General features: G+C 31.1%; 1 protein-coding gene across 1 annotated transcript; it reads right to left on the bottom strand.

Moving 5' to 3' along the window:
- Positions 1-12659: 12659 nt before the first annotated feature.
- LOC108853690 (root meristem growth factor 10-like) lies at positions 12660-13938 on the bottom strand. Its single transcript, XM_057008665.1, has 2 exons — positions 13562-13938; positions 12660-12956 (listed from the first exon to the last, which is right to left on the bottom strand). The coding sequence occupies exons 1-2, from the start codon at positions 13700-13702 to the stop codon at positions 12660-12662; spliced, it is 438 nt and encodes a 145-aa protein (XP_056864645.1). The 5' UTR covers positions 13703-13938.
- Positions 13939-26639: the final 12701 nt, after the last annotated feature.

Genomic DNA, 26639 nt, shown 5'->3' on the forward strand with positions numbered 1-26639 from the left:
ATCCTGTCCTTTATTAATGTATTTGAATAAATACTTAATAGACCCAACTTGGTTGCAGTGTCAAATCCGATTTTCTACATCCTTTTTTTTCGCAGTGTCAAATCCGATTTTATCATCCTCTCTTTTCCGGTTCACCATTTGAGAGAGACGATGTAGAAGTGATGCTTCGGAAAGACTGAGCAAAAGGGGGAAGGATGAGATTGATTTTTCCTTGATTTGTTTGGAGGTAATGATTTATTTTCGGGTAGTAATTATTGAATGACAATATATGATTAGCTAAAATTTAGGAAAGTAGTTAATATTAGCGGGTCAATTTTAAAAAAATGATTTGAAAATTGATTAGATAATTTCAGTAATAAATGTCTGTCTTCATATGTTAATTAATAAATACACTTTAAATCCATCTAATTTAGTTAAAAAATTTACACTCCATGTAAATTGTGATATCATCATTGATATTATTATGAATCATTTTTGAGAATCTTTGCAGTCACGTTAAATATAAAAAATGGAGATGTGAGGAGAAGGAAGTTTATTGCACAGATTCGACCATGTCAAGTCAGGCTTAAACAGGTAACGTCTGTTATTAACTCATAACTACAATGTTATTTTAGGTCTCTAGTTAGGAGGAATGTAGTATATGAGTTGATTGGTTAGTTAGGCTTCCCCTTGACTTGTGTTTAAGACTGTTCAGATTAGTAATTAGGATATTTTCGATTTTAATAATAATGGAATAAAAAAAAACATCTTATTATTGGAATAGAACTTTAAAAAAGTAAAATCGAAAAACACTGCAAATAATGTATGAAAAATCAGAAAGTAGCATAACTCAAAAAACTTGAAATCATAACACGAAAAGGAACTTGGTGAAAACTCGTTGACATTAAGCTGTCTTTGTCATTTCCTGTTTGATCATCTTGGTGCACGGTTTCTTGGAAGTAGATGAATGGTCAAGAAGATCAGCATATTCTTCTTTGCGTTTTGAAAAGGGAGTTTTAGGATCTTCACTTGAAATCGAGTCCAACATCAACACCTAAAATGAGTAGGAGCAAACAAAATAAATTATCCTTGGAATACACGATTAAAGTTATAAACTTATAAATATAAAATCGGTTTGCAAATCTAATAAACTTACACCAGCAGATGACATGGTAGATGAAGATGTTCCAATGTCAGTAGTTGCAATAGAATTGGTCTCAATACTTAGAACTTTATCCCCAGAACAAACCTCTAATACCATGAAGGTATCTGATCCATTTGTGGTATTATCCGCGCATACTGAGACACCAAAACAGAAAGACTTCCCAATCAGACCAAGAATTGGTTCTGGTAGTATCTCTGGATCTTCAATCTATTACACATTTGAAACACTCTGTCAGATTTAGAAGAAGTATATTCACTTAAAAACATACAGATCAAACTTACTTCCGCATAGGAGCCATCCCATAGGTCTTCAGGCGAATGGCCAATGATAGAATGTGCAACTGAGCCTAGTAACATCAAATTACATGTCTCTGTGTCATCTTTGACAACCAGATGAAGCTTGAACCTAATGAGGAAAAAAAATAATTAAAATTCACTTCTTCTGAGCAAATAAATCTAAACAAAAAAAAAAAAACTTACTTAGGTCCCACATTAGTGATATTAGCATTACATACTTCACAACGAAACATTGGTTTGTCAAGTTTTGTAAGCTTCTCATAATCTATATTTGGGAGCTTGTTCACACGTTTCCTGTGACGGTTGCAGCCAATGTAAAACCATGCATAATCAGTGTCAATTTCTTCAATACTGCAAATGATCTTACAAATCTCCACCTACAAATGTATTTCAGTTGATATTAAAATTTAGTAATTGGCAAGGAAGCAATAAGGTATGCGTTTAAAACATGACAATAATAATAAACTGTAAAGTTTTCAACCTGACTCCCGTCTATGATTTCTGAAATGGACCTGATCTCAGCATCATTCCAGTCATAAGCTATGCGTTTACCATCCTTCTTTCCAATAGGTTTCTCAATAGGAGCAAGTTGTAAATGAGCATCAGATAGGCTACAAAAAAAATATAAATCATTAAGCATCATTGACGCAATAGTTTGTGTAAAAAATATAATGTGAAAATACAAATCACAAACCTTTCTGTCAACTCCAAAACTTCAGGTTCTGTTGGATTGAGATAGAGACGTGATGCACCAAAGGCGTTTGTGATTTGTGCCTCGCCTAGTTCATATTAAAATATAAATTTAAACCAAGCAGAATAAATAGTACAACAACCTTATGATGAATCAAGTTACCTCTGAAAAATTGGATCTTTGCAAACCTTAGCAAACAAACAATAGTTTGATCTTTAAACTCATCCACGAATGCTTCTATTTGCTCAGCATAACTTTCCCACAGACAACATGCAAGGTCGTTTCCCCTATATAATTAAAGGTTTGACATCACGATCTGTAAAGGAAAAAATATTTTATTGGAATGTCAAGTCAAAATAGAGGTAATGAGAACTTACTGAGAGTCAATTAACCTAAACTCGACCCTTTTCTTGTCTACACCTTGTGCTCTAACGGTTTGAACATTACCAAGCTCATGAACTCTACCTATCACATCTGAAAGAAAATCCAAATATATCAATTTTCGCCATATATAGTAAATACATCTTACAAAATAAGAATAAGTAGAGAAAATATAGATAAATTAAATACCTATAAGGTAGGGAACCTCTTTACTTGTTGCCTTTTGAACGTCCTCATAATTGGCAGGAGAGAGGAAGAGACGATCATCCTTTAGATCAGAACCTCTTACCACAGTGTCATCAGCAATGGTCATCTTGTAGCGATGTCTGGTTGTTTTGAACTTGCCACCAGCTGGATTGAGTTGCATATTTTCAATAACTCCCCATTTTCCTTGAGATAGCTCACGTTGAACACGGTACATAAGGGTTTTTTGCAAGAGGCCTGAATTTTATTTCCCTATGAATCATAAAAATGGTATTATTAGGTCATGTTCTAAAACCGTTAGGTGAGTATAATCGAGAAAACATATAGAAACTGACGACTTACCCATTGGTCTGCTAAAACCATCTCAAATGTATCACCAAAAGCAGTGTTCTGCCTCCAAGAATGTAAACACTTGACCTGAACTCGCCAGTTACTCTTAAAAGGGCGTAGTTTTGTGAGAGGATGAAAAGTAGTAAGAGTTGACATTTTGAGAGAGGCTTTTTGAATGATATGGTTGAGACGTAACTTTAGCAAAGGTATATATAGGTATGTAAAATTAGGTTATCAATCTTGCAAATTACGCCGTCGGTAATTAGTTATTTCATTAGTTTTTATTAATTAGCATTATACAGCGAATATACTAACAGATTTTATTCCCAAATCTGTAAATTTGTTAGAAAGTTAACGTAATAAGAGGAAGATATGATTTAAAGGTATTTAGTTAGGCGTGATTTGCAAGTATTGTAATCCCAAAAAATATTCTTTAGGTAGTAATGTAAAAGATATGATATTGTATTTGTTAGGTTGATTGGCTATAATATATGAATCATTTGTGGAGGACAATCTAGTTTAGGAAAATCGTAAATATAGAAGATTTTATTCGGAATTTAATACAATTGGTTAAGAAGTATATTGTTATAAAATTTTTAAATATAGAAAATATGATATTTCGGTTTACATTAATTTATATGTTTGTAATTGATTGTTATGATTCTTCAGTGAACCGATGCAAACCGGAGGTATGACATCCTCAGAATTGGAGATTGGCAAAGAGGAAGGAAGGTAATATCACAAATTTATACAATGGTTGGTTTAGCAACGATTTGTAATTGAATGGTTTAGTAATATTGGAAAACTTAGTATTTTATAAATTAAAAACAATGATATGTAGGGAACCAATGATGTAGTGGTTTAGTGATAGGTTATGAATAATTTTAAAGTGGTTCAATGATTTAGCAATGGTTTATTAATTTTGGTTTCATAAGAAATGGGCTTCATCGATTTTAAAGGAAGCAGCCCACGGGTTTTTCAAATTTAAGACAAAACTCAGAGTTTTAGTATCAGTGGCACAAACTTGTAATTTTTGTGTAAAAGTCTGGGCTAAGTACATTTTGTACTCTTGTTTTAATAAATTAGATAATTTCGGTGCCCTTCTACTGACTTTGTACATGAAGTAAAACAAAGGAGCATAGAACTACGAGATTATATACTAAGCAGAAACGTATATCAAATTTTACTTTGTATTAACTCGGGGCATTTATAATCAAACCTGAAATCCGGACCAAGCTGAAACTGACAAAAATCTTCAGAACCAAGCTGAAACTGAAAAAAATCTTCAATTCGATATCTGTATAACTTTATTTGAGAAGTAACTTTCCTACGTGTCGTGCTCACGTTAATTTGTTACAGTGGTTGATGACTATATTTGAAAAGTATAAATATTTTTAATCTATCTGAGAAGTCAAGTTAATTTTCTCTTTTTTTTGTTATTTAGGTTTCCTTTTTCTTTTTTATTCAAATAACCTATATAATCAATAAAATTTAAAAAAAATTAAAACGAAAATATATTTTATATATAATGTGATTCATAATAAGGAAAGTTCACAAATAATCTTGATAATAAAGCCAAAAAATAATCTTGGAGAAATTTCATAACTACACTATGTTGGTTACCACAATTCAACAATACCATCAATAGAATGACATTTTTACAAATACACTTTTCATTAATGTGTAAAAAACAAAATTAACCCTACATTATCCCTAAGATATCACACTTTTCTCTCTGTCGTGACCTTCTTCTCTCTGTCGAGATCCATCGTTTCTCTCCTCCGGATCCATCGTCGTCGTCATCGAGAGTCGTCGTCGTCGTCATCGAAAGTCGTCGTCGTCGTTCCGTTGAGAAATCTCCGACGAGCTAACACACGGATTCTCTCTCTCACACGATCGCCTAAGCCGACGAGCTATTCATCGGAAATGTCGACTCCAAATTCACAATTTGTAAGTTTCTAATCTCTGTAATTTGTTGACTATAGGTTTAGACTTCTAATTGGAATAGTTAGATCTAAGAAAACTAGTTTCTGTGATGAACATCCTTGATTTTTACAAATTTGTTTTTATCCAAAAGGCAAACAAGGTTGATTTGGAGTTCAAGTTGAGATTGAGATTTTGGAATAGCGAACACTGCATTTTTTACAGAATTATAATCCCTTATAAATCTGGATTTCTGGATATTGTAAAAGTACAACTCGACGATTTATAAGCCTTTATAAAGAAGAACGATTTAGCAATAGAGGAGTAGTGTATATTACTTCTAGTGTTGAGATGTAGTGTCTATTATTTGCAGTGTTGATATGTTTATATTTATACCATTACTAAAAGTTAACTTCATATTTTTATCTCGTTTTGCAGTTAGATAGCAATGACTTTTGCACAAATTTGAGTTTGCCTCCTAGGATTTATGGAGCTGGAACAGAACCACCAGACATTCCCAAAATGGTCATCCAACATTCGAGCATTGATTACGTCTCTGAGGTTGCACAAATCTTGGGAAATGAAGAGTTTGATCAAATAGAAAACTCACACATAGGAAATATCGTGAAGCTGGCAAAGAAGTAGCGTTGTGTTTTCTAAGAATCTATAACCATGTTATATGTGACATTGTTCGCTAATTTTGGTTGTGTTTTCTGAGAATCTTATAAGAGATTATAAAACAATTTATAAGGATATGTAAAATTTTTGAAGCGGTGTATCTTGCTTGCTGCCTGCATGTGCCTCAAAATCTGTCACATATCATCATCTCTTTACAAAGCCTTATAAAGGTATGTAAAATTATTTGTAAGAAAATAGAAACCATTAATAAAGGCATATAAAATAAGTTATAAAATCTATAAACCATTTATAAATGTTTATAAAAAGAGTTATGAAAGTTTATAAATAATTTATAAAGGGTATGTATACTATTAATAGGGGTTTATAAAAACTTTATGAAAGTTTATATTCAATTTATAAAAGGTATTTTAAGAGTTGTACATGTTTATAAATCAACTAAAAGAATCTATAACCATTTAGAAAGCATTATAAAAAAATTTATAATGGTTTGTATAATAATTTATTAATAATTTATAAAAATAATTTATAAATTTTATACAACATTATAAAAGATTATTAAACAATTTATAAGAGTATATAAAATTTCTGAAGCGGTGGAGCCTTGCTTGCTGTCCGCAAGTGCCTCAGAATCTGCCACGTATCATCATCTCTTTACAAATTTTTATAAGGGTATGTAAAATTATTTGTAAGAACTAATAATAAAAGCATATAAAACAAGTTAAAATCTATAAACCATTTATAAATGTTTTTAAAAAGTTATGAAAGTTAATAAATAATTTATAAGGGGTATGTATACTATTAATAGAGGTTTATAAAAACTTTAAGAAGCTTATATTCAATTTATAAGGGGTATTTTAAGAGTTTTATAGGTTTATAAATCAACTAAAAGAGTCTATAACCATTTAGAAAGCCTTATAAAATAATTTATAAAGTTTATACACCCTTATTACGGATTATTAAACAATTTATAAGGATATGTAAAATTTCTGAAGCGGTGGAGCCTTGCTTGCTGTTCGCATGTGCCTCAGAATGCCATGTATCATCATTTTTTTACAAAGTATGCACGTGTTCCTTAGATTTATAAGAATATTTAAAGTTATTTATAAAGATTTATAAAATCATTTATAAAGATTTGGAGAATATCAAAAGGTAATTATTTTATGAAGTCTTATAACGTTTTATAGAGGCTTATAAAAAATAACGTTGATCCATATTCAAAACCCCCAGATGCAACTTTCAAGAGGTTGTAGGCATGAGTTATTGAGTTTATAAATGTTTATGAATTATTTATGAAGATTTATAAATCATTCATAAATAATTTAATTTTTTATAAGGGTATATAAATAATTTATAATATATGCACATATATATATATATATATATATATATATATGTGTGTGTGTGTATACCTCGTAGAAAGGATATATAAACCATTTTACAAGGATTATAAGAAATTATAAATGATGCCAAAAAAAATTATAAATATATTTCCTCGTTCGTGGAGCTGAAGACGGTGGGGTCTGAAGCGGTGGAGCCTTGCTTGTTGTCTGCATGTGCTTCAGAATCTGCCACGTCTCATCATCTCTTTACAAAGCATGTACGTGTTCTTTAGTTTTATGATTTCAATATTGTGTATCAAAATGTTGGTGTTTATGAATATATAGAAACTTTTTATAATGGTCTATAAATCATTTATAAGAATATATGGTGTTTCTTTGTCACCACCAGAAACACAATGTATGAGCTCTCTTCGATATTCAATCTATTCCTCACTGCTTAGTCAGAAACTCTTAGACCCTCTTTAAACATTCCAATAAGACCAAAATAATCACACATGTTGGGTAAACAAATATTAAAACGTTAAGCATAAACACAACATTCTTCATAGATAAATATTTATAAGATCTTATAAATTTGAGAATGCAAAATTTCATCAAAAAACTTCATCTCCCTTTCCAGAATCAAATTGATTATGAGAAATCAAGTTAAAATTAAAGACTTCTCGATCCATTCACCTCGATGTCATAGCCTTCTGTTCTAGACTGAACTGAGCAAAGTGACCACTTGGAGAATCCAGACTGCTCGATCTGTTGCCCACGACACCGGCCCTCCAGTTCACGACCCGACGAGCTCAGATCGATCGAGAAACAAAGCCTGAGCCTCTCAATCTGATGCTCTCGGCCACCAATCATCAACCTTTCAACCCGAGCCTTCTGAACCGTTCACTTGACGAATCTGTACTGCTCGATGTGAGCTCTCGGAACGACGACGCGGCTTGGACTGAGGAGATGGCGCAGTGGTTACGGCGGATGAACGGAGGACACGACCCAAGCTCAGATATGTATAACGGCCATGGTCGCAGATGAAGCTCGGTGATTGCATCAATGGAGGAGTTTGCAAGGAAGAAGATAAAGTCGTAGTCTTCGTCAAATTTTGTTAGGTTTAATTATTTAAGGGTATAATGGTATTTTGATCATTAAAATCTGGTGGTATAATTGGTTAATGTATAATTGAAAAGTGGTATCATTAAAGTGGCATTTTGACAATTTCTCAATAATCTTTCCTTTTTTAAAATAACCAGGTGTTCCGTCTGCATATGCTGGCATAATTTTTTTTTTTTTTTTTTTTAATTGAATGTTAAATTTAATTCAAAAGAAAAAACCCTTTACAATCTATGAGCTTACTTTTCCTATAAGTTTCATATCAAAATTTGAAAATGAGAACAGAAACCAAACAACTATCAAACTTCAACTCTCTTAGAACTTCAACTCTTCCAACACTTCAACTCTTCTTCAACTCTTCTTCCTCCCAAGAAACTAGCAAGCGCTCAACGAGTACTAAACCAATACTCCATACCTCTCTCAAAGTTCTTATCTCCTCTCCTTCGTATCACAGTAAACTTGTTTCTGATGTTCTTATCCAAAATTCTGATCAGAGCCTCAGCAGGAGATGGATCTTCTCCATGCCTCCTTTCGTTTCTCTCTCGCCAAACCAAATGAATAGTCGACTGAAACATGTATCTCATCGTGAATGTCTCAATCCTACTACCATTTAAATTTGCTGAGATCAAGCTAATCAGATCATCCCACTTCGCAGTGTATTGATCCTTTAGAACTCCCTTCATCAGAGCTTCCCAAATTTTTCCTGAGTACTCACAATCAAAAAGCAAGTGGCTTAAAGTTTCAAAAGGTTCCTGACACAGCCTGCAAGAAGTATCGGCCCCATTTTTCCAGCTTCTCATCCTTTCCCCTGTTGAGAGTCTACCTTTCATCGCCAACCAAGTAATAAAGCTGAATTTTGGAGTAGCATGCTTGAACCAGACGCCATGATGCCAAGAACATAGCGGATGGGTTTTCCTCACATTGAGCCAAGTGTTCTTTGTTAAGAAAACTTTCTTATACATGCCTTTCTCTATTTTCCAAAGCGAGATGTCTTCATCTTGAGTCCAACTGTTTTTATACCTTTCTATTTCCAACTCCACTCTGTTTAGAAGGGTGATTCTATGATTTCTTCTTCTATGGGTTCTGCTGTCTTCTACTGTCGCATTAACTGGAATCCCCAAGTCAATGTATATTCCTTCACCTACAAGATCTTGCAAACAACCCAAAGTAGACCAATTCTCATGCCAAAAAGATGTGTTTGCACCATTTCTTATCTCCACTTTATAGGTGTTCCGTCTGCATATGCTGGCATAAAAATTTTATAGTTACTTATTAATATATATATATATATATATATATATTACTAAGAAAGAATCTGTAGTTCTTATTAATGTTTTCATTGGAAATTTTTAAGTATTATATATTTATGAAATTTATTTGTACATCATATTCATTGTTAATAAATAAATCTTCAAAATCACTCAGTATTTTCTTTTTAATTATATAAAATATTTTTTAACTTGATTAATATTTAGTTATGTGTTTTCTGTTTTTGAATTTTTTAACTTTCTTATTAAAATATACTTTTCGGATAACAACACAATCTATATAAGAATTGTTTTTTATTTTAAAATATTTATTTTATATTTTGGATAATTCTTATTATTAGTAAATTAAATCACTTATATAATCAAATAGATTTTAAATTCGTTTTTATTTTTGACTAATTTATATAATTATTCATTAAGGATATAAACGATATTAACCCCTCTAACTTTTAACGTGAGAGCCATGTTGCTAAAAATCACTTTGCAAATAATAATATAATATAATATATATATATATATCTTAAACATCATTATATATTTTAAAGTATTAAGCATTTTATTTAAATAAATATATTTCTAAAATTATTACAAAATAATTTAAATAACATAAACTAAGATATATTTACTGAACAAAATTTAATTTAATCTTTTTATGTTCCTTTTATATTTTTTCAAATAACATATATGATAAAGAAAATATTTATTAAATCTAAACGAAAATAGTTTTTATATATAATGTGATTTCATAAAAAGAATTTTTTTATAAATAATCTTGATATTAAAGTAAAGAATTAATATTCCTTTTTAGAATGTATCGGTCATGCTTTTATACAATTTTGTATTTATCATCACTTTATTTTTATACTTTTATTTTTGAAAATTAACATATATCAAATTACTAAGTCCTATAAAATTAACAGTCGTAGGCCTATTTACAACTAGCCAATTCATAAATATATATACACATATAATTTCATTTATACATAAGATGAAAATCAAATAAATGCAATGAATACAATAAATAAGATTTGGTTGAATTAGATTAGAGATAGTTATACTTGAATTTGACGAAATATATGTAACACAATATTTCCACAAATGAGTAACTAGACTTATCCAAATTTTTAAATACAAAGTCAAACATTAAATAAAAATAATATATTTTCATTTATACTAATATTTTATACATATAAATTATAGAACGACTCAACATATTACTACATATATATGAAATTATCAAATAATAATATAAATATATTAACCAACTATTACAATTATGTATCATTTTTATATTTATTTATGTAACTTTGAATCGATCAACACTTTAATTTACTTTTAATATATGATTCTCAAAATAACATATATTAAATTCTACTAAAAATATACATATACAAATCTAAGACAATAATCAAACTACATGAAAATAAAAAATTAATCAAAATTTTAATTTTTATAACAAAACTATCTTAGCTGAATCGAAAAAGTAAATGTTATCTAATATATCCAAATAATAATCAAACAGTCGAGATATTATATATCCAAAATTATACATCTAATTAAAATCACATAATGTTATTTAAAATAAACCATACATATTGATTACAATATCAATAACAGAATAATTAAAAATAAAATATTCATAAATTATTATAATATAATTAAATTATTATAATGTATTTACTTTATAAGTATTTACATCCGTGACCCGTCCATGATCACGAAAAAATGATCTGGTGAATCATTATAAAAAAATCCAAAGAGCGCCGAAATAGTTAGGTATTTTTGGGTTTGGACACAACCCAAACTGAACCGGAATTTAAGTTAAAAATAGAAAATATTAAAAGCTAGTTAAATATATTGAACATAATTTATATATTTAGTTTATATTTCTCGAATAATTTACATCTTTTGAATTTTGATCAATTCTTTTTAATTTTAATAAAAAAATTCAGGATGATTTCAAATATTAGTTAACTTAATGATCCAAACTGAATAAGAAAATAATCAACCTAGCTAAACTTAAAATAGTAAAACCTGAATTGAACTTTTGAACATAGTATCAAAAATTTGAATCAACCAACCTTAATTCAAACCAGACACGGAACGCCGTGCACAACCACATGCATACCAAATGAAATTTATATTGTTTTTGTCACTCTGGGAAACTTTACTTACTGACAAATGTACGGAATTGCTTATCCAAAGTTTTAATGCCATCAAAACTTATAGATAGTAGAAAACTAAGTAAGAATCAAGTATTCAAAAAATTTCGCTGTTTTCTGAAATTTGAATCATGATCATTCAATCGTTTGTAAACTAGTCTATCACATTGCAAACATTAATATCACAAAATGTTTTACAACAACAAAAGTAAATTCTTATTTAGTATAATCATAACAATTCAAAGGACTACTTTAACAACAACAAAGAAAAAACAAATTCACAAGAGACTTACCCATGCATGTGCATACATATACGAGTAAATATAGTAGTGCATCATGATTGATATATATGCGCAGGAATGCGTGATATAGTCACAAAATCCAGAAATGCAACCGGAGCATATCGTACAATATGAAGAACCTGCTTTTCTAGTTTATTTTAATTACCATATATATCTATCTTATTAAAATAGAAACATTATGTTGGACCTAACATTTATTTTGTAAGTTTTTAAATTAAATACACATTTATACTTTATAGTTAAAGCTACATTAAATCATTAATATTCATTTCTTTATACTACTATCTATGTTTCCAAACAATATACTTATTTCTTTATACTACTATCAATGTTTCCAAACAATATATTTTATATACTACTATCAATGTTTCCAAACAATACAATAATCAATCTTAGTTATTTTATATCCATCATTTTTTCTTTAAAATTTTGTAGAAACATCATAATTTCATAAATTGCAAAATAATAAACTTTAAAATTTGGATTATAAGATTACAAATTATGAAACTATTACAATTTAAATCAATTAGATTACATATCAGTCATCTATCAGTTCAATCGCTTAGTCTCGGGTTTTAGTAATTTTTTAATATGAATATTTTAAAAACCTAAATTGAATTGTTAGATCTCCGGATTAACCGGTATAATAACAATCGGGTTGAATTTTAAAATACTGATTTAAATGCAAAAATATTTTAAATACACACTCTTTAAAAATTACAAAAATATTTGTTAAGTTATTAGTGAAATTTTTTATCGTAAAATATTCCGCGCTTCCAAAGCGCGGGTCAAAATCTAGTTTTATATAAAGCTTCAAACTAGGTCGTTTGTGACCATATATTAAACGAGTCAAAATGTAGAAATTTGATCAATAGAAGTTAATTATGATGAGGGGGATGGGTGCTGGGCTGCATGTAATCGAGATTGAATGCTGGATGTTCCTGATCTGATCTTCGCTGCTTCTTTGAATAATTAGGAACTTTCCAAGTTCTTGAGACTCTTTTAGACGGCATGGTTTTGTCTAGTGAAACACGTTTTACTCTGAAATCGTCCTTCGTACTATTCCCATTGATCTGACCATGATTAGCTATTGCATGTTCGATCGGTGCTTCACTCAATAAGGTTTTCGTCTCGTTTGTTGAGGGAGCGACTTGTTTTGTAATCTCTTCCCGGTTCTGTGCCATGCAAAAATAATTAGTGTCGTTTTTTATATGTGTATGATTAATTTTTAATAGGTTCTATATAAGTACACTAACTACGTTTTATGCTTAGTACTAACCCAATCACAATACATGAGATTTTATGAAATATAAAAGAAACTATAGCTACTCTACTTGACCATATAATTAACCTGCTCCCAGACTTCTACTTGACTTTAAATAAATAGCACGTTTGACCATATGCCTACAAATCATAAATATAAGTAATTGGATTTGAACAGAAAGAAAATATGAATTTCAATTCATCTATATGTTAAAAACAAGCTTATTTAAAGATTTTTTTGTCAAATAGGCATATTAAAAGATAACCTAATACACAAATATTGAACCAACAAGTTGCTTTTTAAGGGATTGTTACACATGCTAATATCAACGATCATGATATACTTGAAGTCTTGAATCCATGTTTTGTTATATAATATACTATATATATGCGTATGTGAATCAGTCAAAACATTTTCTTAAGAAGATGCCATTATGCCATATATATTGCAGACACGAAAAAACCCTAACATCATTGAAAATAACTCAGTCTCTAACATGAAAGCAAAGAGGATTACCACCGCAATTAAGTGGTCACGATCTACACCAGGCTTCTTCTCCATTGGTCCAAGACGGCGAGAATCGCATAGGCAACTCGGATAAAGGATGAAAAAGACGATAAAAAGGAAATAGAAGCAAGTAGTCCTCAACGGATCCATACCAATATTAGCGACCAAAAAAGAGATATGCGTTGGATTATAACCGAGACGGTTGCAGACCTATATATAGAGAGATGGAGTGATATATATGTGAAGTTTTGAAGATATTATGATGGTAGAGGAGAAGAAGAGAACATGCAAATGTATGAGTGAGAAGAAGAAAACTGTAGCGAAGGTCAGATTAGGGTGTTTTTGTGGCCCCTCTTATGTCTACGAAGGATTCCGCTGACCCAAACCAGAGAAACCTTCCTAGCGAAACTGAAAAGACCAAACTTGTGTCTTCTCTCTCGTAGTTATAGCATCTCAGATTGACACCGCTTAGTTAATTTTTTTTTGTATATATCTATATTTGTATTAATAAATGGAGCGAAAATCTAGCTGGCATTGAAACGTGCAAAAAGGAGGATTAGGGTTTTTGATGCATATGCTTCTTTGTTTATCCCAATAAGCGGTTTTAAGCTCCTAGCTCTTTGTCTCTACGTTGAAGCCTTCAAACACCTTGCATGATTTTACGCTACCTTGCTAACTTTGTCCCCTATAACTCGTCCTTCATTCACTTCATGTGTGTGTTTCTCGGGAACCTTAACATACGCGGTAAGATTGATATTTGATATTTCTAATGGCGATTGACAAAAAAGGTTAGCCGCTTTTTTCTGCCAAAACATTCTTCAAACGGATTGTGGCATTTCTGACAGATAAAACCTACGTTTCTTTTTCACAGAAACATTGAACCAAGTGTTTTTTGCATAGTTATATGCATATCTCTTTTTTAAATAAGAGGAGTTTGTGACTTAGGCCCTAGTCTACTCCATGATCATAAATCAGTTTTTACTGATACCATTTATGGCGTAAAACAGTCTTTTTGCATTGGAATTCAAATTAGGAGCACAACCGCATCAACGCCGGTGCTTAAACCATAATTGGGGTACCACATTTGGTGTGGTATTATACGCATGGCTTATTCATTGACTTAAACACATTATTTAAAATCTAACACCACACATGTATAAGATGTATATTATCTGTGATTAATTGACAATATATATATAACTATCAAGTATTGCAACGGTCTTTTATGTGATTCATATTATTAAATCATTTACATTGATATATAAGTTGGTCTAGGGCTGGGCAAAAAATCCGAACCCGAAAAACCGAACCGAACCCGATCCGGAAAAGTAGCACCGAATCCGAACCGAAATTGATTAAATATCCGAACGGGTTCAAAATTTCGGTATTTAAAGAACCGAAACCGAACCCGATCCGAACCGAAGTATTTTGGGTACCCGAATGTATCCGAAATAAATTTATACACTTAAATATACACATTATTTTCATATATAATGTATATTTAAAATATTAAAAATATATAAGATACCTTTAAGTTTTCCAAAATACTCAAAAAATATATGCAAATAGTCAAAAGTAAATGTTTAAAATAGCTAAAGTATACTGAAAAACCAGAAATAGTTAAATATCTATTGATTCTTTATCCAAATATTAAAAGAAAACCAATTTATATGTTAAATTAAGGTATTTTGACATATATGTTATGAAAATTTATATGTAATATATTATCTTTCTTATAGATTTTGAAAATTTAAAGTATATAATGAATTTTGAAAATTTAAAAACATTTTAAATGGGTTATCCGAACCCGAACCGAACCTGCAAAGATCCGAACCGAACCCGAACCGAATTTAGAAATATCCGAATGGGGCTGAAATCTTTGACCCCGAAAACCCGAAACCCGAATGGACTGAACCGAAACCCGAATGGGTACCCGAACGCCCAGCCCTAAGTTGGTCAATGTATACATGATAATATGATACATGCTCAGTTGTTCGCGTCTACGTGAACATAATGACATTACAACCACCTAGGTATTTCGTTGCATTACGTTGACTTTGTGGCAATTATTACATATCTAACCTATACATATGTAATGCTAATCTCTATATACTAAAGCACAAGTCGCCTGGCAAATCAGAAACCGCCATGTGGAAAAATTAAAAAACAATTTAAAAATAAAATAATTGTCTGCAATTCCATCAGTTATATTATCGAATAGTTAATGTTTTACTTTTCCACAAGACAATTATTAAAAATTAAAACAATTGAAAAATTAAACCACGTAAAATGAAAAGAAAGCAAAATTTTTAACTGACTCCACCACTACAACACGATCTCAACTCTCTACAAATTTGTTTACAAAATAATTCCAAATAGTTTGATTTCTTCTAGAACCTATGCTTGTGTTGTGTCTTTCCTATGATTTGATTTTTCGTGTCTCTTTTTTTTTGAAGAAGGCTTTTGATATTTTATCTTTAAAAAGTTTTTGAAGTTGCAGAAACGAGTACGAAACGATTTTAGAAAAGAAGAAGCCAAAGTTATAAATGGCTTTTGGAAATGCGTTGGTGTACATTGGTAAGTGGTGCAGATGAGTTCCTATAATAGTTGTTTAGCATATGAGTAAGTGATAACGTTTTGAGTCTCAGTATATAGTTATCATCCGTTACGTAATTTTGAATTCCTTTCAGTTTATTTTTGCAGAGAAGTCGTTGTTATACAGTCTTAAGGTGACAAGTTTCTTCCTCGAACCAAAGCTGCTCGACTGAAATTTAGTCTATGAATCTATGATTCAGATTGTAAGGAAGAGTGAGATGATGAGAAGAAGAGACTTTAAAAGTACAAGGAAATTGTCTGAATAAAACAAATTATGTTCAAGGATGATGGTTCAAGAAGAACGGAAGAGAAGGGAGACTTCAAGATTCCACAGAGTCTTACTGCTCATAGTTTGATTAACAGGTTATATGCATAACTTTTTAACCATTCAAAGAAGCATATAATAAAATATATTGATCAATACTTTCTCTTCCTCTCTTTAAACAATAACTAATGCTGATAACATTTTATGCTTGATAAATTGTTAATATCGTATCTGTGCAAGACTCAAATGCCTATTATTAAAGTTATTTATTATAAAAATATTATAGGCTTCGTATATCGTATATGCTTGAGGAAATTTTGAATTTAGTTAAAAAGAAAGTAAAATAGTATAAAATAGTTACGGTGGATCCGAATGGGAGAAGTGGAGGTTTGGCTCTTTTATATAATAATGAATTCCAAACACAGATACTATATACGAGTAATAGGATGATAGATGTGGAAGCTATCACTCTTGGTAAAAAGATTTTCTTAACCTTTGTATATGGTGATCCGGTACAGAAGTTAAGAGAGCAGGTGTGGGAAAGATTGACACGGTATGGTTTGGCAAGATCGGAACCATGGTTTATAATTGGAGATTTGAATGAAATCACCGGTAATCATGAGAAAGAGGGAGGCAAACTACGGAGTGCTAATTCATTTATTCCATTTAATGACATGATAAGAAACAGTGGGCTTTTAGAGTTCCCGGCTAGGGGAAATAAAATGTCGTGGCAAGGGAGACGTGGAAAGGGTAAGGGAGCTGTCACGATTAGATGTCGATTGGACCGTGCTTTAGCCAATGAGGAATGGCATACTCTCTTTCCGGTCTCTTATACGGAATATTTAGGAATGATAGGATCAGACCATCGACCAGTAATTGCTTTTATTGAGGATAAAGTCCGCAGAAGAAATGGGCAATTTCGATTTGATAAAAGATGGATTGGGCAGGATGGTCTTTTAGAATCAATCGCTTCGGGATGGAACGAATCTGGGCCTGGAATCTCAGAGGATATAGTTTCAAAAATTAGTAATTGTAGGCATGAGATTGCGGCTTGGAGGAAAAATAACCCACCGTTTGGGAAGGAGAAAATTGCGGAGCTCCAAAAAGCTTTAGAAGAAGTACAAACTGATGATTCAAGGTCACAAGAGGAAATCATAGAGGTATCTAAGAAGCTGCAAGAGGCATATAAGGATGAAGAAGATTATTGGCATCAGAAAAGTAGAAATATGTGGTATTCATCGGGAGATCTTAATACTACTTTCTATCATGCATTAACGAGGCAAAGACGGGTTCGCAATAGGATTGTGGGACTCTATGATGAGGCAAGTAATTGGATAACGGATGCAGATGGGGTGGAAAAAGTGGCGGTGGACTACTTTGGGAGTCTTTTTACCTCTACTGATCCTTCAAATTTTGACAATTTTTTGGAGGAAGTGGTCCCATCCATTTCAGTCCAGATGAATCAACGGTTGCTCCGTCTTGCAACGGAGGATGAAGTAAAACAAGCCTTATTTATGATGCATCCGGAAAAGGCACCAGGACCGGATGGAATGACTGCTTTATTTTTTCAAATTTCTTGGCATATTATTAAGGAAGATCTGGTGGCATTGGTGAACAACTTCTTAACTACAGGAGATTTGGACCCAAGGTTAAATCTTACAAATATTTGTATGATTCCGAAAACGGAAAGACCTACACGGATGACGGAGCTGAGACCCATTAGTCTTTGCAATGTAGGATATAAGATTATTTCAAAGATTCTTTGTGAGAGATTGAAAATATGTCTCCCACGGCTTATTTCGGAAACTCAATCGGCTTTTGTGTCGGGAAGGTTAATTTCGGATAATATTCTTATTGCTCAAGAGATGTTCCATGGGTTGCGAACAAATAAATCTTGTCAGAATAAGTATATGGCGATAAAAACGGATATGAGTAAAGCTTATGATAGGGTGGAATGGGAATTTATTCAAGCTCTACTCAATAAACTAGGATTCGATCCACATTGGACGAAGTTAATAATGGAATGTATTTCCTCGGTTCAGTATCGGGTTTTACTAAATGGACAGCCAAAGGGGCTTATAATCCCACAGAGGGGACTTAGGCAGGGTGATCCTTTATCCCCGTATCTTTTTATTTTGTGTACTGAGGCGCTGATTGCAAATATAAAGAAAGCGGAACAAGGAAAACAATTGACGGGAATGAAAGTTGCGAGAGCGTGCCCATCAATATCTCATCTGCTATTCGCGGATGATAGTCTCTTCTTTTGTAAAGCGCAGAAGGATGAGTGTGAAACTATTCTCAGGATCTTAAAGGAGTACGAGGTTGTATCGGGCCAGCTGATAAATTTTCAAAAATCGTCTATTCAATTTGGGCACAAGATTGAAGAATCCAGGAGGCAAGAGATGAGGGATATTTTGGGAATACAAAATATTGGAGGTATGGGGTCTTATTTGGGATTACCAGAAAATCTAAGTGGGTCTAAGATACAGGTTTTTGGATTCGTACAAGATCGATTAGACACCAGAATTAATGGGTGGACATTTCGATATTTTACAAAAGGAGGTAAGGAAGTGGTCATTAAGTCAGTGGTTACGGCTTTACCAAACCATGTAATGTCTTGTTATAGACTACCACAAACAACTATAAAGAAACTAACGAGCACGGTCGCAAAATTCTGGTGGAGTCCTGGGGGCAGTACTAAAGGAATGCATTGGAAATCATGGGATAAAGTGTGCCTTCCAAAAGAAGAAGGGGGACTGGGTTTTAAAGATATTAAGAATTTTAATACGGCGATGCTAGGAAAGCAACTTTGGCGTCTAATAAATAAACCAAACACCCTATTTTCCCGGGTGTTTAAGGGTCGGTATTTCAGGAACGCTTCACCCCTGGAACCAATCCGTTCTTACTCCCCATCATATGGCTGGAGGAGTATTGTATCCGCTAGATCTCTGGTTAGCAAAGGACTAATTAAAAGGGTGGGAACAGGTTCATCTATTTCAGTATGGAATGATCCTTGGCTCCCAACCACTCGCCCGAGACCAGCAAACAAAAATCAACACAATTTGTATCCGGAACTTACAGTGGATTCTCTTATCAACCCAGGTTCTAGGACTTGGAATTCACAAGCCATTCGGGCCTTGGTGGACCCTTTGGATGCGCAGATTATCGAAAGTATACCTCTCAGTAAATTTTGTATGGAAGACAAGGATGGCTGGCATTTTACTAATAATGGTAAATATACGGTTAAATCAGGATATGCGGTGGAAAGGATTTACCCAGATACAGAAAAACAACCAGTTTTCAATGGTCCAACGGTGGATGCATTGAAGGCTTTTTGTTGGCAGGTTAAATGTCCACCAAAGATGAAACACTTCCTATGGCAGATTGTATCAGGGTGTGTTGCGGTTAAAAAGAATTTAAAAACACGTGGGATGCAAGGGGAAATTAGCTGTGATCGATGTGGGAATGCAGAGGAGTCCTTGAATCATGTATTCTTTGAATGTCCTCCAGCGAGGCAAGTTTGGGCTTTATCAACGATACCGACAAACCCGAATATTTTTCCAACAGAATCATTATTCACCAATATGGATCATTTATTCTGGAGAGTGCTACCCAAGATGAATGATTCCCAGTTTTCATGGATACTATGGTATATTTGGAAAGCAAGAAATAGTAAGGTATTTAGTAATCTGGATATTGATGCGAGGGATACTCTAAAACTGGCGGAAACGGAATCTACTATGTGGGCTGCGGCTCAAGAGTTGGACATACGGCAAACTATACAACCTCAAGTAAATCAACCAGTCAATATCCCAGGGAGATGGTGTTTCACAGATGGTTCGTGGAAGGATAAAGAACCTTTCTCGGGACAAGGCTGGTATAGTACCCTGGAAGGATACGAGGGACTAATGGGGGCGAGAAATGTTCGATCTAGTATGTCACCACTTCATTCGGAGGTGGAGGCACTGATTTGGGCAATGGAATGCATGAGAAATTTACGACAGTTTCAGGTTACGTTTGCAACGGATTGTTCTCAGTTGGTGAAGATGGTTTCGGAACCAGAGGAGTGGCCAGCGTTTGCAAGTTATCTGGAGGATATCAAGAGGTTACGAAGTAGTTTCCACAGCTCACAACTCATTCATGTACCACGAACGGCAAACTCAAGGGCGGATCGTTTAGCACGTAGTGCCAGGCAACAATCGTCTTTTGTCGTTCACATGGATGCAGAGCTACCAGTTTGGTGTACAGAGTCTATATGAGTCTGTATGTTTGATGACAAAAAAAAAAAAAAAAAGAATCAGTAGTATACTATCTCATATTTTGATCAACGAAGTATAAAATCTAAATTGTGCAATATTTCTTTTACTATATTTTTCTAATCTTTTATATAATAAAGTGCAAGTCGCTTTGCAAATCAAATTCTGCCACATGTCATATTTTATAAAATATAAATTAAAAATAATTAAAAACATATCAAGCGATTTCTATTTTTTCTAAACCTCCAACTAACTAAATTCCTGGATTTTCTCAAAAAATCAATCCCACGTTCACAAACTTCAAACTGTTATTTTTTTCCTATATAAAGTTTTATCGACTAATTGATTTCTCTTTTTTTTCCGTCTCTATCTTCTTCATTGTCAAATCTTCTTTGTTTTTTTGTTTTCTTAGATATTCAACAGTCGCATCAAAAACTTATGCAAATTTAAACTACTCTTTATTTAGATTTAGTGTTCTCTTATTCTATAACAAATAATCTCTGATTTTGTTCTGTATATCTAGGATTGAAGATGGCACTTGAATCAGAGCTTACGGCTTTTGTAACAGAATGAAAAATAAAAAACGCATCAGTGACTAAGGTATACTTTATCTAATTCTTTTTTCAGCAAATTACATTACATATATCTGTATTTGAATTGTGTGAAAAAGTGCATGTGCGTTTCCTGTTATCCTACTTATATAAAAAATATGTTATGCATTTTTCTTTTGTTGTTTGTGTAGTCTAGCAGTGTTGATGAATTCCTTAAGAAATAATAAAATTGTGGAGTTGTAAAAAAAAATAGATACCTAGGAATTTAGTTAACACAAGTAACAATTTATGACACATAATTTATGCTTTTCAAAACATAATTAAAGCTAATTAGTTATTGACTTCATAAAACTTAAGCCAATCAAAAAATTATAAAATTATAAATAAACTTTCTGTAACTAAAATGAACTCTGCCATTTGTAGTTTCCTATAAGTGTAGGTAAATCTCTATTTTTCAGATTCCTATTTTTTTATATTCCTAATTTTCAGGCACAAGGTTGCACAAATATATATTAAGAAATCAGACCCTGCACGAAAATACTATTAAATAATTATTTTACCACTTTTCTTTCCGTTGTTTCATTTTTATTGAGTTTTTCTTTATTTATCATAGATCTATATAAGGCAAAAGAAAAACAGCTCATGTTGCCATAAAAAATGTGAAGATGACATATTGGTGTTTCTCTATTGGAATGAGATAGAAGTAATATTGTCAATATAAGAATTTTAGTTTATTACTGCAGTAAATTTTGATGGTTATATTATGCAAATACAAATTAAAATTTTCGGTATCACTTGACACCCAAAAATAGTAGAGACGACATATGTGGTGTTAGTATATTTTTAATCCAAAGTGTATTGTTAATATAGGTTCAAAATATATGTTAAACATACAAAAATTTAAGATTTTTTTCCCGTACGTAGTACGGGATCGAACACTAGTAAAGTACTAATTCCCACGCTTCTATTGAACAACGGACATAGTTTGATATTATCAACAAGTGGACACTGGTAGTGTCTGCTAAACCCCAAAAGACTTAACAAATATTTGTATTTTATATGTCTAACTGTACTTCAATACAAAGAATATAATTTGTAGTTACAATGGTTAAATACATGCAAATTTATTATTATATATCTGTTTGACTTTGTTTAATACATAGACATGCAAAACTGTACTGCATATATATAAAGACCAGTCAACGTAACTGAACGTAGGTAACTCACTAAAATCTCGCAGTTCAATACTGAAACGTCTGTAAACAGTTCACACTAAACTTGGCAGACATGATAAGAACTTGATGCTCATGAGTTTCGTTCAATGATTTAATCGGATGGTGGTGGAAAACTTCTTCAATGATACGATATGGCACTTTTCTTGAAACAATATAAACGTGTTAAAAAAGAAAATATTTGCATGGTTAAATTAATGACACATTTATACATGATGAGACGATTATGTTACTCCCTCATGCAATGGAGTAATCAAATGAACATACCCTTTCTTTCCGTCTAAAGAAAATCTATTTCTAATGATCAAGTGAAACCGAAGGAGAGTTTATTTGGCGTTTTGTCGAATAATGCAATAGTGTTCCAAGAAAAGGATCAAATAATGCAACAAAAAATTAGACTTAAGTATGAATAATTGAATAGGATCGAATGACATGGGAGAAAACTTTTTTTTTTTTGAGCAACGGGGAGAAAACATTTATGGAGAGGGAATAAGAAAAGAGCAAAGAACGTGTGGGTCCATGTTAACAAAGTGGGCTCCGACAATGCAGCAGACAAGTGTGCGTGGGACCATCACCGTTCTGCTTTTATGTTTGCTTTGCTAAAGATCCATGCCCTAACCACAAACCGAAGCCGCCATTGCCGTTATGTTCGACACCTGTCTCTTCTCCATGTGATTTGTCTTTTAATGCCATGTCGGCTTCAGATCGAGTACAAACAAAACCCATCATTGTCTTGGTAAAGCCCAACACTCACTATGGGCCTGACCCAGAAATGTTGGATCAAATTCTTATTTCTCAAAAAAAAGGAAATGAACCAAACCCGAATGAAAAAACAAAACTGAATTTAAAACTTGTGTTGTGTGTGTATAGTGTATACTATATATCATCGCGATTCCTCTTTCCTTTTTGATTACTGCAATATTATCGAGGTAATACTTGATTTGGTTTCTTCGGCAAGTTAACGTGATTTAAGGAACGTTTTAAGCTTTAATTGATTTAACTAGTATTATCCCCCCGTGCTAAGCACGGGTAAATCTTTGCTTGCATTTAAATCTCTTAAAAATCAAATTACAATAGTTTTTTTTTTTTTTATCAAAACTGAACTTATTTAGATACATTTTCTGGAGCTGGATATCACCTAGAAATATCATATTTGATCCATTTTTATTTGTATTTTTTTGTAACTAAGTCTTCTTTAAAATAAGTTTACCTAAAACTAATATAACAAAAAACTCATAAAACTAAACATGTATATAAAATAGTCAAATTTTTATATAATAGACTTACGAAAAGTTTGTAGATAGGTTAATATGCTCTGTTATAAGAAAAAGTAGATATGTGAAATAGTCAAGCCATAAAGAAAATTTGAATCACATTTGTTGATCCTCCTTTCCCTCGGTAGAGTAGCTATTGATTGCATCATTATGGTTTAGCCAATGGATATGATTTCTTCAAATCTAAAAAAAAAAAATCAGTTCGAGTAACATATGCGAGAGAATCAGATAATAACTAAGAATACCACTTGTTTTCATTTATGTACGGTTCTGCTCGTGTTCTATGTTTGTAGAAGAGATGGTTCCTTTGTTTTGTTTATCTTTTTTCTCTTCTCTTTCTGTTTCTGTTTTTTTTTTATTAATGCAGAAGTAAGATAAGTCGTTTCATAAAGATATGACATAGAAAGAACAGATTTGAATACTCAATTGTAGATACAATAGAGTTGAGATGCTTCTCGTTACCTTGATTGCTGCAAACCTTTTATTTCCATTCTTTACTAAAATTTTAAGTTTTGAAACAGGAACACACTCGGGTACCATTTTTAACCTGAAATGAACAAAAGAGATTATTAATTGAGAATGAAAGGAAAATGAATATAAACTAAGAACGATCATTTTGAGAAAATTAAATAAAAATAATCATAAATTTGTGTGGAGTTTGTTTTGATCAGAGGAAGAATTCGACAAAGAGAGGATGAATCTATGAAGAAGAGAGTAAAATTAATAAGAATGAAAAGTAAACTAATTCGACAGTTGCAGAATGTGATTTTATCTTCAACGTGGTGGTGAGAAAATTTAGGCATTTAGGTATTTTAAGTTTTAAAAACTGAACAGAATTTGTTTAATCAAAATTCTCTTTAAAAAATAAATAATTTCCATGTGTCAGAATACTATTGGTAAGACGACTTGCGCTTTAGTATATAGGGATAAGGACGATTTTAGTGGTTTAGCTATGGACCAAGGCCCAGAGTTAGTTAGGTAATTGAAGGTCAAACGATCCATAAAGCCCAAAACAAGTTACAATCACTGGGATAAAAAAACCCCTTAAATTTCCAAAACTTAAAATATATTCTGATAAAATCACATAAAAGTCATCAAATTAAAACTCACTACTACTTTAAATTTTGATTTTTTCTTCTAGCAATTTAACTTATAAATTAATATTTAGATGTGGAAATTCTTTAATCCAATAGTTTGATTAAAAGTTCATTAACATTTTTATACTGGAAGTATAGGGTTCAAAACTTAGAAAATACCAAATGATACTTATTATGAAAAAAATAGATCACAAGAGATCTTCAGTTTGGTATATGACGTACCATCAAACATATATCTCATAAGATGATTCAGAGCAGAGTTGTATTGTTGTAATAGCATAATTACTTAGACGTTAAAAAAATAATAATATTTCGATCACACATCTAATCTAATTTATTTATTAAGTACAAAATTGACATGTAGTATTATTAAAACGGTTATATGTCGATTTCAGATTGAGTGTTTAATGAAACAATTATCAATTTAATGGTTAAAAATGCTAATCAAACATTTTCAAAGTTCAAAATGTTATTGGTATTGGGAATTTTCATGGTTAAAATGAATTCTCATCAACTTTGGAAATTTTGAGATTCTATAATTATTGGTTAATTGATTTTAACAATTTTTGTTATTTGTTTGAGAATTTTTAAATCCATTATAATCTCTTGTTATTCAAAATTTTTTAGTTATTATTAATTTTGTATTTTTAAATAAGTCTATTGTTATTGGAAAATGAATTCTCTTCATTTTTACTCATAAGACATGACTTTCAAAATATCATGTGTATCTATGAGATTTATTAGAAAACAAAATAATCATTCTTGCCAAATATCTTTTTCACTTTCAACCCAAATTATATAAAATTATTTTTTGAATGTATAATTATATTTAATTGTTTTTTCATTAAAATAATATACTTTCGAATTATAGGTTTTTGAATTCTATTTTTTTAATTACTTTTGATTTTTCATTTTATAATTTTTTTTTCTTCAATTTTTCAATTTTCAAAATTTTATTTTGAAATTCTAAAATTCTTTTTTAAAACATTTTTTTTATTTTAAAAATTTAAAGCATTTATTTGTTTATTTTAAACTTTATTTTAAATTCTAGAACTTCTTAACTATATATTAAATTTACCAAATAAATGATAAAAATAACAAATAATATAAATCCATGAAGTCGCAATTGATAAAAAAACTTTTTTTGTCAGCCGCAATTAATGTATATATATTTTCTTAATACACGTAATTTTAAAATCCATAAACTTTTAAAATTCACAAATTCCATACAAATTTATCTTTCAATAAACCCCCTAAACTTTAATAATAGTCACTAGATTTTGACCCGCTCAACCGAGCGGGATTTTATTTTTATATATATATTTACATTATTATGGGTATATATTTTTAATATTAATCATATATTTAAATATTTATTTATTATTATTTTGTTTTGTCAACCAAATATTTATTTATTTATGCTTATTAATTTTTAGATAATATATTGTTGTATATATATAACTTTAAGATATGTTAATTTGTTTACATGTATTATATAGTATGTTAGCCCATTTGACAACATATTATTTTAATATAAATATTTTTATTTATGAAAATAAAATATATTAATATATCATTTTAGTTTAGTTTTATCGTATTTAGTTCAATGTAATAATTATGTTAATTTGATAAATTATGATTATAAAATGAGTAAAGTATGATAAAATTTTTATTTTTCATTTTAAACAATAACTAAACATATATTGAAGCATAATAATATTCTTAAATATTAAAATGTTGTAGACTATATAATAAAATTTATCAATAATTTAATAAAATTAGATGTTATATATTATCCAATTTTATAATAATTTTTG

This window comes from Raphanus sativus, chromosome 4, assembly GCF_000801105.2.
Source record: "Raphanus sativus cultivar WK10039 chromosome 4, ASM80110v3, whole genome shotgun sequence".
NCBI classification, from domain to species: domain Eukaryota; kingdom Viridiplantae; phylum Streptophyta; class Magnoliopsida; order Brassicales; family Brassicaceae; genus Raphanus; species Raphanus sativus.